The sequence below is a fragment of the Stylophora pistillata genome, chromosome 7 (assembly GCF_964205215.1).
Source record: "Stylophora pistillata chromosome 7, jaStyPist1.2, whole genome shotgun sequence".
In the NCBI taxonomy this organism is placed as follows: Eukaryota; Metazoa; Cnidaria; class Anthozoa; order Scleractinia; family Pocilloporidae; genus Stylophora; species Stylophora pistillata.
The window spans coordinates 2002603-2022086 of record NC_142525.1 but is presented as its reverse complement, the minus strand read 5'-3'; the positions used below and the strand labels follow the sequence as shown (position 1 = coordinate 2022086).

Below are 19484 nucleotides of genomic sequence, written 5' to 3'. Positions count from 1 at the left end.
CGAAGCCTCAACCTCCTGCATTACAGTCCAGCGCTCTATCCATTGAGTGCTTTATCTCAATTTCACTGAGTGTACTCCAAGCCGTTTTCAGTTGCTTACAATTTAGTCATTCTCTTAGGTACTGTCTACTTGTTTGATAAAGTCTGGATTAAATCTGCAAAAACATATGTCAGGTGAGGTATCTAATTTTAAATTATTAATTTTAGATGTAAAAACCTGTTACACTGTATGTTCACAAGAGAGAAAACAAGGAAGTCAGAACAAGAGAGAATTAGAAAAGTAACCCTTAGACACCCAGAAGTGATTAATATGTAACTTCTCCTTATGATATCCATACATTATCCAGCAAACAGGTAATGAGAATATTCATACTAATCAGGTGTGGGTTGTTATTCTTATCTAACACCAAATTCTGGTAACTTACTCACAAGGAAATATGTAGAGGGGAGAATTAACAAGTAGATCTTTGGAGTTAAAGAGTTGAAAAAAGCCAAGACAGAGAAAAAGTTCTGTTAGGCTCCTACACTGATGCAAACCATTCTTTTTTTTTATTTTTACCCTTTCACTCTCAAGATCTAATGAATAATTCTCTTTACTGTGTATCATACAATTCCTAGGATGTAAGTTTGGAGAATTTGGTATTGGATCAACTATTAATCCCTCAATTGATATTTTTCTCTTTTCTCATCACTTGTTTGCTTGAAACTTTATTGATTTTGTAGGGAGAAATTCTGTTTTGCTCATGCATGGAAGTTACAGGTTTAAACATAGTTTTTGTAATTGGTGTAGTCAATCTGCTTTAAAAGAGGAGAAACAGTAACATTTTAGTGATTACCGTTATTGTTGCAGTTCTTCTGTGGCAGTCAAGAACATAGAGAGGCAGATCTTTTATTCTTGCACAAGAAAAGGTGTGCTAATAAAGCCATTTTACAGTTGTGTACTTAGGTGCCAAGCCTTTGATTTGGAGTGAGGCTGAAGGTGACCTTGTCGTGATAGAGACCTGTATCTAGTTAGCGTGATAACAAAGTGATTTTCATTTGAAAGACAGCAAGGTTTGTATCGTAACAAGGTCACCCCTAGCCTCACTCCCGTTCAAAGGCTTGGCCACCAAGCATGTAACTGTAAAATGGACTATTAATTAACACTTCTGCATTGCATATGAAAACATGTTTTGACTTCTTCAACCACAAAAGAAATAACTTGAACTTGTAAACTAAGGAATAAGGAAAGTATAAGGAAAAGGTGGGGTCTTATTGATTAATACCAAGAACATTTTCCACTTTACTTTTATTGAATCATGCATTTTTTAATTTTTTTTTCCCTATTTTTCTTGATATGCAAAAAGGAAACAAGGACCACTTGAGTTTACTTGATTTCTTCATCTTTTAATGTCTTTTTCTGTTGTTTTGGGTATACATTTGGCTTTTTATTTAATCAAACAGAAACATGAAGTCGATGGCACTGAAACAAATGAACCAGTTGGTTTTATTGACGTGTATCAGGTAAAAACAAAAGAGGAAATCATTTACACTATTTTATTGTAGTTGTCTCCTTAAATGTAGAATGTAAAATATTTGATTTTTTTTTCTTGGGCATTTTTTTTCCAATGACTTAAAAGTAAGTTTCCATGTTCTTTCTTTGCCAGGAATTCAATGAGAAGATTGTAACAAGACACAAAATTATGAAGTTCATCTCAAGGGTAAACTTGAATATACTAGAATATGTTTGCTGGATACTGATCAGTGTATTTCAAATCTTGTTTAATTTTTTTTTCCTCTAAAGTGTTGTCATATGTCTGTTTAGAAAATTCAAAAGGCTTATGCTTTTGAGATTGAAGATGTCCCTGTCACATCTGAGTACCTGGAGGTTAGATATTCAGTAAGTCAGAAACCTGTTTATTGGTGGCATGAACTTTAAGAAATATTACCTCATTGTGTAATTATAATTACTAATATTTTTACTAACATTTTACGGAAATGCTAGAAAATTGTCCATCAGATTGATTAATTTGCTGAGAGCTAATACCCTGGGTTTATTCAAAATCAAACTCTGAGGTTGCTGTTTGATCTTATTTGTTTCACTCCCAGGGGAGACTCTAAAGGAATTTCCCCCTAAAATACCAAATTTATATATTCTTGGGGAGATAGGTAATGAGGAAAAAGGAAAATAGTCATGTAGCCCTTTGACCCCTGAGAATGATTGACTTCTAGTTTCTCGTTACTCTATCACTGCTGAGTCAAATAGTATGGTCAGGAGAATTAAGGAAATGATCACTGTTTGGAAGCGAAACGGAAATCAAACAAACACGTTTATTCGTAACACGGTAAACGGTAAACTCACAGTAAACATGGTAAATACTAACGACTGCCAAACAAATTGCCACTCAAAAAACTCAAAACTTTTAACTCCTCTAAAGACACTTCCACACATCAATAAAAACGTCCGCGTGATTTGTTCACGACATTTTAATGCGAGTTGCGTGCGCACAAGTTCGGTAACTTCTTCTTAACAATCACAAACTCTAGAAGTTCTCGATTGGTGAATAAATTCTCCTTGACAACACCTTAGGAAATGTGTAGAGAACAGTATGGAGAATATGCATAGTGATGTTATGGGGGTAAAGGGCTGAGAGATTTGATTGGATTTGACATCAAATTCTTAGCACCAAAATGATAGGGAATGTGTAGTACAAAGTGCAGAGAATTGAAACTTAAATATTTGAGCTGGCAGTGGAGACATCAGTATCAAATTTCTCTGTCTTAAGAGAGAAGATTACCTGAAAATTGTCCTCATTTGCTTCTGGACAGGCAGACGGCCCTCAGTTACCATCGGACCTGTCTGGACAAACATTCAGTCATGTGTTTGGTACTAATACTTCAAGGTAAGGTTCACTTTGGCTTATACCCGGGGGATTTCAAGGGTTGAGGTGTAATTGGGGAGGGGAGGGAGAAGTTAGTCTTCCAGGTAGGGTGGGGGGGGGGGAGGCAGGTGAGTATAGGCGAGTATAGGCTATGTGGTGAAGGTAAGGATAAAGTTATATTATTTTTACCCTAACCGTCCCCTCCCACACACACACACACACATCACGCGTCACAAGTGTTATTTATTTACGCCCTAACACTTGCAGCAACAATTGATAACTTTGGAGATATTCCATGCGATTGTTTAACTTGAATGATAATTGATTTTTTGTAGTGTTCCCCTTGGAGGGAGATTTTTTTAAGTTAAGTTCATTTCTATTTCAGTCTTGAACTCCTTTTACTGAGTCGCAAGATGAAAGGACCTTGTTGGCTTAATGTCAAGTTACCTCGTGAGTACTTAAAGTGATTAAATAATTAACTCTTTTAACTGAATGTCCTACATTTCTATCATTGCCAGTTGTGAGAACTTTGCGTCACCACGGGAAAAAAAAAATATTTGTGAAATTTATGTTCTGTTATTTTTCTTTTCGATTTTTTTAGAGCTTCCTCATCAACCAGTGAGCTGGTGCAAAGTAGAGGTTGGTATTCTCACTGCTGGAGCGTTCCCAATATGTATCAAATGTTTTCGGTAAAATGTGTGAGGCTTTGAACAACGCGAGTCAGTGAGAGGTCTGGCACTGATGAGTACTAGCCCCCTGGCAAACTACTCCTTGACTTGTCCCAAATCTTGCAGCGGGCGGAGAAAAACGCCCGTCTTGTAGCGTACTAACGAGGACTGCTCGCAGGCTCAAAAGCTAACAATACCAATGGCCATTTAGATATGATTTTCAACGAAATTAACTTTAAATTTTTTTTTTTTTTTGACATGGTGTCTTGTAGGCTGTAGTCCCCAAACCTGACCTCCTTGAAGTAGCAAGTCAACAGGATCCACCCCCGCCTATGGTAAGAACAGAGATAAAGCAGAGTTTGTTTTTAATAAATGCCGATGTCAGGATTTTCATTTAAAAATACCTAGTTGCAGCGAACTAGGGTAAAGCAACAGGACCCAGTTATTCAAAGGGCGGATAACGCTCTCCAACGGATAAATCGCAATTCTGCGGATAAGAGTAAACGAAACGTACTGCGCTGTCCACCGGATAGAGATTTCTCCTTTGTCCATTGCATGGATCTTTATTCGGTGCATAGTCATCCACCCATGGGCCTAGCGAATGCCCTTTAGGCCGAATGAAAAGAAAACCAAGGCACTGAACTTTAGCCAGAGGATTTTCTGATCTTTTTGTGTACTGAACGCGTTACGTTTTGTCGCAGTGGCTCTATAAGGTGCTGCTAACATGAAGAATTTTATACTGTTTTTCTTTCTTCTTGTAGGTTGTCATGAGCCTCAGTTTTCGGACATTGTCGAACACCAAAACTCACACACATGAGGTGAGCTACAATAGTTCATTGAAATCTTGAAATAGCCTTGAAATGGCCTAGCTTACCGTAAACTCTCTGGCTCAGTGATAGTACATCGGAGCTTGGAATCCAATGATCTAAGGCCTGATTCCTCCTAAAGACTCAGAACTTTTTCTTTCCCCCACGGTAGTGACACGACTTAAAAACATCATCCTTTAAGTTTTTCCATGTTTTGATTTTAGATCTTAGCTGTGTCAGCTCTGGTTCACCATCAAGTGTCATTAGACAAAGCTGCACCCAAACAGAAGTTTCACTATCATTTCTGTGGTGAGTTTAACAACCATACTTGCTTATAACTTTAATAATAACCTTATTGAAAATGAAACGCCTGTGATGATATTTTGAAATCAGCAATTACTTAGATAACCCGAAAACAAGGAAAATTACTTGAAAAAGAAGCTGAAATTTCAGTGTGGAAATTTTACGCGATATACACAAAGAGAATATTTTATTTGGACCACAGGAATAAATCCGAAGGCGTGATGTTCGATTTCTCTTGGGAACTCTGAATGTTTTCTTTGCCGTCCCACGCTCGTGACAATACAAAAAGCATCTTTTTCCACTTCTTTACCGGGCACAAAACTTACCATCTTTCTTACATTATTTACAGGATAAATTTGTTTGCAGAATGAGAGTTTAAGTCCACAACCCATTCAATTTTCGCGTTAATCAGATTTGGGTAACATTTCGGGTCTGCCCGATTTAAGACGGCGTCATCCGACTTTTGACGCTTCCGTCGGATTTGGGCGTCTCCGTTCGAGTTTGGGCGTCTCCGTCCGATTTTGGTCTTTCTATCATGGTTCTGTTTCATGATTCCATGTCAGGTTCTCACGACTTTTTTGAGACGTCTTATTCAGATACAATCACATCTGTATATCTTTACTTTTCTGTTTTAGCTGTAAGTAAACCCAACGATCAGATTTATCCTTACGACTTTAGAGATGCTGTCAAAAAGAAGGTAAAAAAACAAAAATACTTGCCAACTCTACCCGATCATTCAAGAATTCCAGATAAAAGTTACTTAGCCTGTGCCACTGGTCACCAAACCTCTCAGATAAAATTGCCAGAGTCTCGGTCAGCAAAGACAAGCAAGACCGCGGGCGGGCAAAATATGGCGGGAAAGTCAACCGCCCCAGTCAGGTTCTTGCGCTTTTTCGGGCATCTCCGATGACCGCAACTTTGATCAGTTCCATCCAAAAAACGTGACATGTTAAATCTATATTTTTTTAAAAATCTAAAATCGTTTAGGTTTCTATGCTCTTCCCACCTCATGTGCGTAGTGTGTGTCAGACGAAGGAAACTTAGGCCTGGTTTAAACGTCGCATTTTACATGCGCCTAATCTAAAAGTTCGGCATTTGATTTAAACGTCGCGTTGAATTGTGCCGAATTTAATTGCCGAGTGCGAGTGACAGCTTCATTCCCGGACTCCGCTCTAAGTCCCCCGCTAATATAGCTGACAAAAATAAGGAGGCTATTTTGTGTTTTCGGCGTTTATGCCTCTCAAGCACCATTCGCGCTAACAGGAAACGGCGACTTATAATGCAGATGGCAGTGCATCATCTGTTAGCAAGAAGAAGACGGCTTCTGTATGTTTGTTCCCTTGTTATGCTTTTCCTATCGCAAAGAAATGCTATAGCACGTGTCCCAAGACCCCGATCGTGCCGTCGATTGATACGAAATGAAGGCTGGTGGCACAAGGGATGGACTATATATTCTGATGTTCGATTCTTTCCCGCCAGTTTTCTTTGCGCATGTCATGTACCATTAAACTGTTGTGTTGTGGGTAAAATTTAATTAATCATAATTTATGAATTAGATTCGGCACATGTAAAATGCGGCGTTTAAATCAACTGTCGAACTTCAGTCGCATATTCGACTGGATCAGTCGAATATTCGACTGAACTCGTATTTAATACAAATCTGCCGAATTTAATTGATATAAACGTCGCATTTTACATGCACTTAATTCGGCAATTAGATTCGGCGTATGTAAAATGCGACGTTTAAACCGGGCCTAAGCTCTTGCAGCAAAGAAGCAACGGTTTGATCGCAAGACAATAGATGCGAGGCATCTTCCCTGTCGGGGTATGGGACAGTGCAGAGGAAGGTTTCCTTGGAGAGGGGGGAGGGGCGAGCGGCTCGGTAATTGGCAGTATTTGACGTCTATGCAAACTCGACGAGCAATCTGTAGGCAGTTCTTTTTAATTTCTTATCGTTATCTCATTAGCAAATAAACATGGAGATTACGACATCAGTGAGGGCTCTTTTAGGACTATTCATGGCCAAGATTCACCGAATTGACCCGGATGTACTTGTGGTATGCGACCTTTATGTTTGAAGTGTTTTTTCAAAGTGATTTTACACCAGCATGCTAAAAGAGAATGTTTAACTGACGTTATAATAATGTAATTTTAGAATTTACTCGATATTCAGCTCTAGCGCACACAAAACTCAAATTCAAATGAATATAGTCACATCCGTTCGGAATTTTCATTGTTGAAGTAGCTATAATAACCCGGAATATTGATTTAATTTTAGCGAACAGGCAGTGTGAGGTCAGAATCATGGCGCCTTAACTTATAAATGGATTCTTGTCGTTGTAGCTTGTCGTTTGAGTCGTAAAATGTCCTCATCACTAAATCTATCACTCATTTTTCCTGTCTTTTTTTTTTTTTGTCTATTTTTGCTTAAGAGTTATGATATCTATGGCTTTGATCTCGATCTTCTGTTGCACAGAATCAGTGGTTGTAAGGTGAACACTACAGGTTAAACAATCTACGTCTTAACAGCGCGTTAGCAAAACAAAAGGATGATTCATTCCAAAACCTCCAGTCCTTGGGAAGAGCAGCATACCTCATTACTATACAGTTAGATCTGCAAACGGTCAAGATGATGGGAATCCTTCATTCTGATCCGCTCACAGAACCCATCTTGTTCGTGATTGCCTGCTGCCCCTACAAAAGCCAAGCCCTTTTACCATGCGAAAAAGCTTTTAATGAACAATTTCGTTCGTCGGCCAGATTTTGGCGTTTTTAATATTTTTACGTATCATAGAAAAATGAAAAAAGAAAACAAAACTTAATACTCAGTATCTTGTGATCTTGACCGCATGTTTGGTCAATAACATATGTGTATAATGTTTCTAGGCTCAGTGCATAGGGTCAGTTCTTTCCTATCCTGAAATCTGTGGTTATCTTTCGTTACGCGATGATGTTGCGCGTAATGTCAGAACCTCTATTAAGATTTTTTAGAATTAAAACTGAATTGAGTTGATGTATGTTGTTTCTATAGATTCCCCATTAGTCTCGCCTTGGACGACTGAAGAGAAGCGTTCTTCCCAAGCTTTCTGTAAGTGTCTCGTTTTCACTTTTATATTAGGGAGTCAGGACGGCAACGCCAAGGAAGACTTCGATTAAAAAATGAATTTCTCCTCTTAGTTAGAATTTCAAAAATGACTGCATGAGCTTACTGTCTCATACGGCGCCACAGCTCAACTGTAGCATGACGTATAAAAGTAGCGTTCAGTGGATTGTAGTTTATGTCTGGATTTGTTGGTTAGCGGTTGTAGTATTGTCGTCAGGTGCTTGGATAGTTGGTATGTGGGAGAGCCACAGAAAGAAACAATAGGTCGCATCGGGAAAACTGCAATCCATTGAAGACTTCATTAACGCTACCAAGACTGTTCAGATACCTGACGACTACAAACTAGTGTCATTTGATGTGAAATCACTGTTCACAAGTACTCCACTTCAATTGGCATAATAATGTACTGAGACTGCAATCCGACAATCTACCGACCCACTAGCGCTACCGACAGACGACATCATGGACTTGCTAAACATTTGCCTAACGTCTACTTACTTTCAGTACAATGGTAAACACTACAAACAGTTACACGGCACTGCCATGGGGTCTCCAGTTTCTGTTGTTATAGCAGAAATTGTGATGCAGAACATCGAGGAACGCGCCCTTTCGACTTGCCGACAAACGATACCGCTTTGGTTACGTTACGTTGACGACACATTAACCGCCGTTGGACAGGACGAAATCGAAGCATTCCACCACCACCTTAACGAACAAAACACTGACATACAGTTTACCAGAGAAGTTGAAGAAAATGGCAAACTTCCTTTTCTAGACTGCTTGGTAAGCCACAACGACAACTCATTACGTACGACAGTTTACAGGAAACCGACACACACCGACAGATTACTAGACGAGTCATCCTACAACCCTACATCACACAAAACCACGACTATCAGAAGTCTAACACGACGCGCACAACTAGTATGTGACTCGACAGACAGCTTATCCGACGAGAACAAACACCTTCACCGTGTTTTTTCGAAGAACAACTACAACAACGACTTCATCCGACGAAACACTCACCGACCACTACCACTACCGAAACAAACGACACCGCAACCCCTACCACTACAGCAACCATACCGTACATAAAAGGCATGTCTGAAAAGATCTCGCGCATCTTACTACCCTTCGATATCCGCGTCTCCCACAAACCCATCACCACACTTCGTCAGTTACTAACCAACATTAAAGACAAAGACGAACCGAGGAACAGACAGGGAACGATTTATAAGATCAATAGTTCCGACTGCCAAGCCTCCTACATCGGTGAGACTGGCAGAAACCTCACAACAAGACTGACCGAACACAGACGGGCGACGAGGAAAGGTGATGTCAGCAATCACATTGCTGAACACCATCAACTTACCAACCACAACATTGACTGGGACTCTGCGGAATGGCTAACCTACAGCACTGACTATTTTCAACGACTGACTCTGGAAAGCTGGTTTACTAACTTAGAACAGACTCCCCTAAACAGATGTCAACAACTACCCGCTCCATATAAACGACTCATTCACGATATAAACATCACAAACGACCGAAAAAGAACGACCTAACTTTACCGACAGATCGAAACAGACCAATCACGACCGACTTACGTCACTTGAGTCTTACAGTCAATAACATCACGGCAAAACCAACGGATCATTTTACACGAACTGGAATAAGAACATTCTACTGACAACAATTATTCACTTGACTCTGATGATGACTTCCGCACAGGTTGTTGAAACGTCAATCACTACCACGGACAACAGTCTTTCTCCGGACTACACTCACCCGGACGATCAGACTACACCTTCATATGTTACCCCCGGGTTCAAGCCATTTACTGCACAGAATGTTATGACTTCTATATAAAGGCTGCTATTGGTCTTCATGATAAATGTTGTTGATTTTTGAACGAAAGAACTGCTTACTGTGCAGAGAAGTCACTAAAGCCAGATGACAGAGAACAATAGTTCAGGCAATTTGGTTTCCATCAATGAGGCTTTCTTGAGACCTTTCTTTAGCAGCGATCTCTAATGCTGCCTTTCCTCTGGATCCCTGGGAATTAATGAGACTTCCTAGGGGCTTTGTACAGAGTTTAATGTTTAAGCTCTTTAGTTACCATAAACTTTACCCTTTAACTCCCGAGATCTGATTATGAATTCTCCCCTCTAGCTGCTACACATTTCTTTATAAGTTGGTTAGGAGAATTTGGTGTTCAATCAAGATAACAACTTGTACCTGATAAGTTTGAGTATTCTCATTACCTGTTTGCTGGATCATGTATGGATATTATAGGGAGAAGTTACAGGTTAATCACTTGCGGGAGTTAAAGGGTTAATCAACCTCTATATTTACCCATCATCCAATGCGGTGTTCTCCTTTATTTTAAGCATGTTACATGTAGATATAATAAACCTCCAAACTGGCAGGGCAAATCCTTTTCTCACTGTTGAACTTTCAGGAATTCCTAGTGCTTTTCAACAGTGATAATAGGTACTGCAGGGTGTGCATTTTACATCTCACAACCTGAGATGGAGAACACTGCTAAGGTTTATACTTTTAAAAAGAATTCATTGCTCTTTTGATTGTAGGTTGAAACAAGTGAAAAGTAGACGGACAGAAAATGTGCTCTCTCTCACAAAAGTATGTAAAGTGATTTGAAAATGTGCCTTCCCAATGAAAATCACATGGCTAATAAAAAATAATTATTACGCTTTCTCCTGATGCTTGGAATCTATATTTACTTGGTAATTTTTTAAACATCATTTTTGTATTTTCAGAACGACAGAAATTTTTGGTGACTGCCCGGGAGACAATTCTAGAGAATGAAGAATCAAATCAACAGGTAATAAATAAGAACCCATTTTACTACATTTTGTAACAAAATGTTTTGCAAAATTTTTATTCTAGTTCGTTCCTCATGCGCTGTCCTATAGTGCTCAAATTGGACTAGTAATAACCTATCATGTTAAAAAATGTTGTTAAATTTTTGGTTTTGATTAAGGATTACCGGTATGATTAGAAATTATAACATAATAAAGACTCTGTGCATTGGCTGATTGGTCAATTCAATTTCTAAGGGGATGCTTTACTAGGTTTTTAGAACCCGTGGTAACTAGTTATGTCATTAAAGCAATAGAACACATTTTCTGGGCTCTTTAATTAATCCACTTGAGATGTCATTAAACCAATAGAACACATTTTCTAAGCTCTTTAATTAATCCCCTTGAGATGTCATTAAGCAATAGAACACATTTTCTGGGCTCTTTGATTAATCCGCTTGAGATGTCATTAAGCAATAGAACACATTTTCTGGGCTCTTTGATTAATCCGCTTGAGATGTCATTGAGCAGTAGAACACATTTTCTGGACTATTTAATTAATCCAATGGAGATGTTTGGATAACAGGATTAGAGCTTTCCTTATGTTCTCCCAACAGCTTTATCAGGCTGTAGAGCCCAAAAAAGTTTGTTCCATTGCTTCACTAGATTTGATTATCTATTTTTGTTTTAACTCTGGGTTCTGTCAGATGTCAGTGCTGATTCCTTTTCTCTCCCACTTCAGGAAGTTGACGTAAGCGCAAAATCTAGAAGAACACTAATTTTTAACAAACTTCCACTATGGAGGAGTTTCATTCTGCCATGATTTACCCCTATACTCTTACAAAATCAGACATTTACTTTATCTCATTTTGAATCAAGTTTTACTGGTTTGATGTTTATGAAGATAGATATAGCTGTTTCGAGAAAGGTTGTCCAATAAAAGTATTAAAGCTTACGCGACAAACCTAAAGGCATTATGGGTTGTATCACTGTTTCATCCTCAAGTTCACGAGATTTCAGCGCAATGGAAGGTGGAACTATGAATATGTGTCTGCGTGTGTTAAAAGAAACAAACAAGAGTAGGTGCGACACCTATTTAGTAAAGGGCGTGCCTTAATGTGAAAATGTGTTCAATTTAAAGCAATACCTCCTCGAGAACTGCACGAAGGAAATCGCTCCCGCGTCCGAGACAACATTCCAAATTGGGTACTACACCGACGGAAAGAAAAAGTACTCCATATTATCAGAGATGCAGCTTGCCGAGGCGTTATCCTTGGCAAAGAACGGCATCGTAACCTTGTGGGTGGACCCACATAAAGACCCTTCAAGAGGAAAGGTATTTTTTTACAAATTCTATAAAACAAGCCACGTTTTGCCGCACTTGAAGCTAAACATTCAGGGTTTTCTTTTTTTTTTTACTGTCATTATCATTTTGTAATATTAGCTAAACCCAACTGCAATATTGCGCTGTGTGAAAGCGAAGAAGATGGTGACGAAAAAAGAGAGAGAAGCGATGACGCTTGCTTATTGAGACTGCGAAAAAAAACAGAAGCTTCTAGAATTCAATTTACGATACTGGGCACGAATGATGGTGAGGAAAATTTAAATTTCCCGTGGATCACTTCCAATTAGAATACACCATTTAATTTTGTAACGTTTTTGAAATATTAACTTTAAAGTAGGAGTTGAAGAAATGTGACAGCTGTTCATATAAATTTTGGACGAACGCATAAAAATAGCACGAGCTGCACGTGGAGTAACGCACGCATTATCGTGCGGTGAAACAAAGCGTTTGACAATCCGGAAGCAAATATGATATGATAAAAAGTAATTACACATCTTTCCCTCCGTATCACTTATCTCTGATTTTCCTGAAAACATTGCTTGATACCTACTGTAACTACTATTTTACGACTTTTGAAGCTAACCTCAATTTATTGACTGCTGCTCATAACACTTGGAGCTCATTTGCGTGGCAATTAAAATGCAGCTGTTAGTGTTGTTTTTTGTTTCAGGTAAACGGAACCCACGACGACGAAGACAACACTCCGGACGTCCCATTTTTTACTGGGAAGGCGAGAGGTTCGGTCAAACACACCCAACCATCCAGCAATGAAGTCACCGGGAATTCTACGGACATTAAAAAAAGGTAGGCATCTTAACATTTATCCAACAGATGGATTTTTTTGTGCCTGCATGTATTCAGTTTTAATTAATCAGCTAATTCATTTTTGGTTTAGACACGTATCCGTAGTGCCATCCTTCAGCAGTTGAAGGACCCCAAGAGTTTGAAAGACGATGGTGTTCTTGACGAAAACGAGTTTGCCTCACAGAAGGACAAGCTCTTCATCATTGAAGACAAATTCATAATTTACGTGAATAGCAACTGTTGTAAAAAAAAGTCATTACAAATACTCTGCTTGTCGAATATAGTTTTTGATTTCTTCATCTGTGACTTGAAGAAACGCTTCTTCAACGATAAGTTCTGGATCCATGCAAAATTGCCAGGCTACATCGTTTTCCCTGAGCCAGCTGTTGTGCAAAAAGTTCCTCACACGGCATGAAATCAGGACTGTAGGGAGGAAGAAGAAGAGCAATCGCTCCCGTTGCATTAATTGCGTCAATCGCTGCTTGCGTGTGGTGGATAGCCGCATTATTTAAAAGACAAATAAGAAGGGAAGAAATTAATTTATGGGGGTGAGCTATTTATAGTGATGTTTTTAACAGAGAATTTGGATAAGGGTGGAAACAGTTATTTTACAGTTCAATCAAAATCTTAATGTTGCCAAAGATTCTCATGTACCCATTATGACCACTGATCGCGGGTTGATTCCATCAAATGGAAGCAAGTTGGGGCATAGCTTTTCATCCACAAAGCCTTCAAATGTTGCTCTATTGACATTCCCCTGATAAAGGTCAACACCAATCATACCTTCTGTACAAATAATAGGAATGGCGGTCATGCGCGGTCCCCAGTTCTGCGCCATACGTTTCACCTCAGCTCTTTTACCCATCGGGCTATAACCATTTGCACGTTTAAGTCTTTTGTCCTGATAAAATTAAAATAAAAAAAAAAACACAAAAACAAAGTGAGACCACTAAACGATCAGGGCTAAATAATAGCAAAACAGAGAACGAAATGTTGTGTTAGACAACAAACAGACACATACAAATCCGCTTTCATCCAAGAACATCATCATGTTGGGATCCAGGAGACAAAGATCAGACCTAAAAAGTGCTCTGTCTGCTTCAGATCTTTGAAGGGCAATTGTTTTCAGCTTTAAAATGCGTGACTATGACAATATTAATAATAATCAAACGTTTTTTTCTTAAATTTACATAAGCAAGGAAAAATCAGAAGCAACACTGACAAGAAATATTTGACAAACCCTTTTTCGGCTAAAACGGTTCCGTTTCAAATACAGCAATATGCCCAAAAGAGCACGTTCTAACCCTGTCTGTTCGTAGATATTCTGTGCAATTTCTGAGAGGGTTTTTTCCGGGTGGTCAAGTACCGCTTCCATTATTACAAACTCCATGTGCGGATGCAGAAGAAAACTATTTCACGGTCGTCCCAAAGCCTCTGCTTTGACTTCACAAGAATTTAAGCATTTTGATACGTAGCGAAGAATGGTTTTCGGCGACATGTACAAAGCAGCCGCTACCTCGTCAACGCTGTATCATAAACACTCTTTCATCCTGATTGCCCGCCATCTCAAGTCTTCGCTGTACGGTCGAGGCATTATTCTGAGCTTTTGGTGAGATTTATTGGATGTTTCCCAGACTACCTTTCGGCATTGTCGCGTACGCTTTCACGCTTTCTCTGGACAACCTTTGTCGAAACAGCTGTATAAACTGCCAGGTAAACAGAAAGCAGAGGGTTCAATTTCATCTAGTGTACTCCAAGCTGTTTTCAGTTACTCACAATTTAGCCATTCTCTTAGGTACTGTCTACTTGTGTGGAAAAGTCTGGATTGAATCTGCAAAAATTTACATCAGGTGAAGTATCTACTTTTCAATCAATCAATCAATCAATCCTTTATTTAAACACGTGACACCTAGGAGTACAGAAGTTCTCGTTAAAACGTGTACGTGTATGTACAATTAGAAATAAAACATAATTTCTGTAAGAATACAAATAATAAGTAGATCTATTAAATAACTAAAAACAGGATCGAAGATCATGGAGAAGAGCTATCAATTAAAAGTTACAATATTAACAATAACGATATTTACAATTACTACCACTAAGCCATGTGGGCTTTAAGAGAACGCTTGAATGTAACAATATCTTGAGATTCTCTGAGTCTAGGGGGTAGCGCATTCCAAAGTTTACTAGCTAAAAATGAAAAAGACCGATGTAAAAACTCAAGATTAAAAGGAGGTAAATCTAGCCTTGTACTGAGCCCGCGTAAACTATACGGTACATTTCTAAAATGAAAAAAATCACTTATATAAGGAGCCCCTTATCATACAAGCACTTATATAACATAACTAACGATTGGAATTGCCTACGATTCTCCAAAGACTTAATGTTGGCCAACTTGAGGAGGAAGTCGTATGACACAGACTTCGAGAAGCCTAATATAATTCTTAATATAAAGTAATTAGTTGTCTCTATTTTAGTAGTCTCCGCGTTACCTACTCCCAGTAAAAGGGGACTGCAGTACTCAAGATGAGGGAGAACATAGGCCTTATATAAACGAACTAACACGTCATTTGAAATAAACTTACGTATTCTCCGCAAAGCCGAAGCCTTTGCGCATCCCTTATTCAGCTGTTACTTTACGTGCGCTTTAAATGTTAATTTGCTATCTAGGACCACCCCAAGGATTTTGAGTGTGTCCTTTGTATGGACATTGGAATAATTACGATGGAAATCATACTGGTATGAAGACGGGCCAGTAGCGATAGCTTGCGTTTTGGCGGCATTAATCTGTCAAAAATTCATTGAGAACCATCTCGATAGAACGCTCAGATCAGAGTTAATTATATACTGCAATACTGTTGGTGAGACATCAGAGGCGTAATGAGTAGTGTCGTCAGCGTATAGTCTCAAGGACGTATTAGTAATAAAATAATTAAGATCATTGACAAACAAATTAAATAAGAGTGGACCCAACAGGGACCCCTGTGGTACACCAGTTTTAACGGTTCTCCACGAAGAATATACACCATCAAGTTTGACTCTCTGTCTCCGTCCAGTAAGGTAAGCGGTCATAGTTTCCAGCGTATCATGCGTAAAACCATATGCCTTTAATTTAGCTAGGAGAAGCGGTCAAAATCAAGAGTCAAAAGCTTTACTTAGGATTTAAAACATAGTTAACTATGTTTTAAAGTGCTACTGAAACGAAATTTTCGTATCTGAAATATTTGCTCTAACCTGCAGTTTTGAATATGCTGATCATCATGAGATAATTTGCTTTGGCCAAAAAGAAGCGAAAAATATCTTTTTTAACCGTTCAAATCAAAAATTTTACACAAAACCATGTCCGGGCCCTGGTACCGAGCGAAATGGATTGATGACGTCACTGGTTGTGTTCACTCCGATAGCGTGGTTTATTTCACTCACTGTTTGTTTGTATTCGTGGGCGAAGGAGATGGCAGATATTGAAGTTTTGTCAAGTGAATCTTCTTCTGAACGAAGCAAAGTTGTCTCCAGTAGCGAAGAGGAAGATGGTGGCGTAAAATGGGGTTGACAAGCCTACACGACTCCCAAGCGTGTGTTTAGAGTAGCCTATTCAAAGTTTAGCCCTCACGAGTATGTCTTTGAGCGGCTGCCCTCTTTTGTAAGATACGGGCGGCGGATTTTTGTATAGTTCACTCAGTAATGGTTGTGTTTCTATTAAATGCCAGTTTTTCATGACAATTTGCTTTATGTGTGGCACTGAGTACGTACATCAGGGATTGCGTCTTTTTCGAATCGTTCGCCTTTGTAGATGTACAGCTATTTTTTTGACTGTCTCGATCGTTAAGTTGTCTTGATTGCTTTCAGCTTGCGCCACGCGCGCTGATTCGATCGTACTACAGTTCTTAGTGTTCAGTGTTCCAGCCATTTTGGCTCGTTTTCTTTTCTTTATTTCGGTATTAAAACGACCGATTTCACGTTCATAGAAGCACATGATCGCCTTTACTGTTTCTTGCTCCGCGTTGTTAAGGATTTGCTTTATCTCATTTTTGAAATCCTCGTCTGCTCTTATTTTGGCCCTCGCCCTGTATTGTAGGGATTCTGGGCATGTTCTGCTAGGCATTCGGTACAGAGGGATTTGTTCGTTATCCTCAGACTTGCCGAGTAGATCATCTTTAGTGGCGGTGTCGTACGAGGCTTCCATGTTTTCTTCATTCTCTGAATGGCATTGCTTTGGCCCGGGGCGTTTAGTAGCCCATCTGCCGTAAAATTGTCTTTCGACATTTTCTGTAGATGGTCAGGCAAGACTGCGGTTTCGATCCTAATCTTGTGGATCTCGTCAGTTGCCGATTAACTAAATAGACTGGTAGAGATTCGTTCTCGATATCAGTCGGGAATTTTGCTCCCTATCCAGGCGAACCTCTCGCAGATAGCCAAGATGCCGATGTGGCCGCCAATGAATAAGACGAGGATGGCATTTTGCCCGAAATCCTCTTTTTCGGCCTCTCAACATGCAAGCCACACTCCATGCTTTTACCTTTCTTTCACAGAAGTACACAACCAGTGACGTCACAGAGCTGTTTTGGCCGCGCCAAGATGGCCGCCAATTTTGATCTCAGCGGGTCAACTTCGAATGGTTAAAAATGTACTTTCCGCTTTGCGTTGGCCCCAAAAAAGTACACAGCGTTTGCAAATAACGTTCAAACTCTATTATGTTGCAAAAATCTCGGATATGAAAATTACGTTTCAGTAGCACTTTAAATTAGTTCATTTTGGATGTAAAAACCTGTTACGCTGTATGTTCACAAGAGAGAAAACAAGGAAGTCAGAACAAGAGAGAGTTAGATAACTAACCGTTAAACACCCAGAAGTGATTAATATGTAACTTCTCCTTATAATATCCATACATCATCCAGCAAACAGGTAATGAGAATATTCAAACTAATCAGGTGTGGGTTGATATTCTTAGCTAACATCAATTTCTGGTAATTTACTTACAAGGAAATATGTTAGGCTCTTAGACTTAGGCAAACCATTCTTTTTTTTTTTACCCTTTCACTCTCAAGATCTCATAAATAATTCTCTTTACTAATAATTTATGTAAATTTTATTTCACAAAATCAGCAAAAATACAGGATAACAAACAAAATTAAGACAAATTAAGGTATAAATATTAAAACAAGTTTAAAAAGTCTCTAGCTGAGAGAAAAGTCTTGAATCTCTTCGGTATTAACAACTGTCCTTCAGAGTAGCAGAATTCATCTTATGTCTTCATTATTTTGCTTCAGCTTCATTCAGTAGAACAGCAAATAAATTGACGATATATGATCGACTTCCTTAATAATAAATTTTTCCTTCAAAATATTTCACAAAAAGCAGTTCTCTAAAAAAAACAAATAAAAGAAAAATTCAGTAAACTATCTCTTACTAATAATAATAATAATAATAATAATAATAATAATAATAATACTTTATCCAATCAAATCACAAAATAAGTAATTTGAAAGAAAGGGAGACACCAGAGGTTAGCCCTATCGAGGGTGTCCATCATACAATTCTTATGATATAAGTTTGGAGAATTTGGTATTGGATCAACTAATAATCCTTCAATTGATATTGTTCTCTTTTCTCATCACTTGTCATCTTGAAACTTTCTTCAATTTGTAAGGAAAATTGACGACTACTCAAACTAGTGTCATTAGATGTGAAATGGCTGTTTACAATCCGACAATCCACCGACCCACTACTGCTACCAACAGACGACATTGTGTACTTCAAGTTACTGAACCTTTGCCTAATGTCAACTTACTTTCAGTACAACGGTAAACACTACAAACAGTTACACGGCACAGCTAAGAGGTCTCCAGTTTCTGTTGTTGTAGCAGAGATTGTAATGAAGAACATTAAGGAACATGCCCTTTTGACTTGCCCACAAACGATACTGCTTTGGTTATGCTACGTTAAGGATATATTCACTGCCATACGACAAAATGAAATCAACGCATTCCACCAACACCTTAACGGACAAAACAGGGGCATACAGTTTACCAGAGAAGTCTAAGAAAATGGCAAACTTCCTTTTCTAGACTGTCTGGTAAGCTGTGACAAAAACTCACTACAGACAACAGTTTACAGGAAACTGACACACACCAACAGATTACTAGATAAGTCATCCTACATCACACAAAGCCACAACTATCAGAGATCTAACACGACGCGCGCAACTAGTATGCGACTCAACAGGCAGCTTATCCGATGAGAACAAATACCTTTACTGTGTTTCTTCAAAGAACTACGATGATGACTTCATCTGATGAAACACTCACCGACCTACTACTACTACCAAAACAAACGACACCGCAACTCCGACGACTACAGCAACCATACCATGCATAAAAGGCATGTGTGAGAACATCTCGCACATCTTATAACCCTTCATTATCCGCGTTGCCCACAAATCCATGAGCACTCTACAGCAGTTACTAACCAACATTAAAGACAAGGACAAACCAAGGAACAGACAGGGAGCGATTTAAGATCAATTGCTCCAATTGCCAAGCCTCCTACATCAGAGAGAGTAGCAGAAACCTCGCAACAAGACTAACTGAACACAGACAGGCGACGAGGAAAGGTGATGTTAACAATCACATTGCTGAACATCATCGACTTACAAAGCACAATATTGACTGGGACTCTGCGCAATGCCTAACCTACAGCACTAAGTACTTTCATCGACTGACTCTGGAAAGCTCGTTTCCCAACTTAGAACAGATTCCCCTAAACAGGTGTTAACT

General features: G+C 39.0%; 3 protein-coding genes and 1 pseudogene across 5 annotated transcripts in view; 2 read left to right on the top strand and 2 right to left on the bottom strand.

The window, feature by feature from the left end:
* Positions 1-19484, bottom strand: part of LOC148726108 (uncharacterized) — a 137922-nt gene that overhangs the window by 72014 nt on the left and 46424 nt on the right. Inside the window, exon 3 of one of the 2 annotated variants that reach the window (XR_015989241.1) lies at positions 14582-15827. The exons of the other annotated variant lie outside the window; for it this stretch is intronic. The gene's annotated coding sequence lies outside the window, so the exon portion shown is untranslated. Of the gene's footprint in view, positions 1-14581; positions 15828-19484 lie in introns of those variants that run through there. 2 annotated transcript variants of the gene reach the window in all.
* Positions 850-19484, top strand: part of LOC148726114 (DNA polymerase alpha catalytic subunit-like) — a 35892-nt gene continuing 17257 nt past the window's right edge. The window contains exons 1-18 of one of the 2 annotated variants that reach the window (XM_088726669.1): positions 850-908; positions 1443-1502; positions 1646-1699; positions 1804-1878; positions 2808-2881; positions 3246-3310; positions 3462-3499; positions 3801-3863; positions 4290-4346; positions 4559-4643; positions 5273-5334; positions 6605-6694; positions 7669-7725; positions 10332-10383; positions 10521-10585; positions 11704-11898; positions 12007-12153; positions 12578-12711. In XM_088726669.1, the coding sequence (XP_088582795.1) occupies positions 1682-1699; positions 1804-1878; positions 2808-2881; positions 3246-3310; positions 3462-3499; positions 3801-3863; positions 4290-4346; positions 4559-4643; positions 5273-5334; positions 6605-6694; positions 7669-7680 (639 nt within the window). In that variant the 5' untranslated portion in view covers positions 850-908; positions 1443-1502; positions 1646-1681 and the 3' untranslated portion in view covers positions 7681-7725; positions 10332-10383; positions 10521-10585; ... (1 more) ...; positions 12007-12153; positions 12578-12711. Of the gene's footprint in view, positions 909-1442; positions 1503-1645; positions 1700-1794; positions 1879-2807; positions 2882-3245; positions 3311-3461; positions 3500-3800; positions 3864-4289; positions 4347-4558; positions 4644-5272; positions 5335-6604; positions 6695-7668; positions 7726-10331; positions 10384-10520; positions 10586-11703; positions 11899-12006; positions 12154-12577; positions 12712-19484 lie in introns of those variants that run through there. The other variant, XM_088726670.1, reaches the window with a different exon arrangement.
* LOC148726116 (uncharacterized) lies at positions 13249-13789 on the bottom strand. The gene is made up of 2 exons (XM_088726684.1): positions 13733-13789; positions 13249-13612 (listed from the first exon to the last, which is right to left on the bottom strand). The coding sequence occupies exons 1-2, from the start codon at positions 13760-13762 to the stop codon at positions 13358-13360; spliced, it is 285 nt and encodes a 94-aa protein (XP_088582810.1). The 5' UTR covers positions 13763-13789; the 3' UTR covers positions 13249-13357.
* LOC148726115 (uncharacterized) lies at positions 15436-19349 on the top strand (annotated as a pseudogene).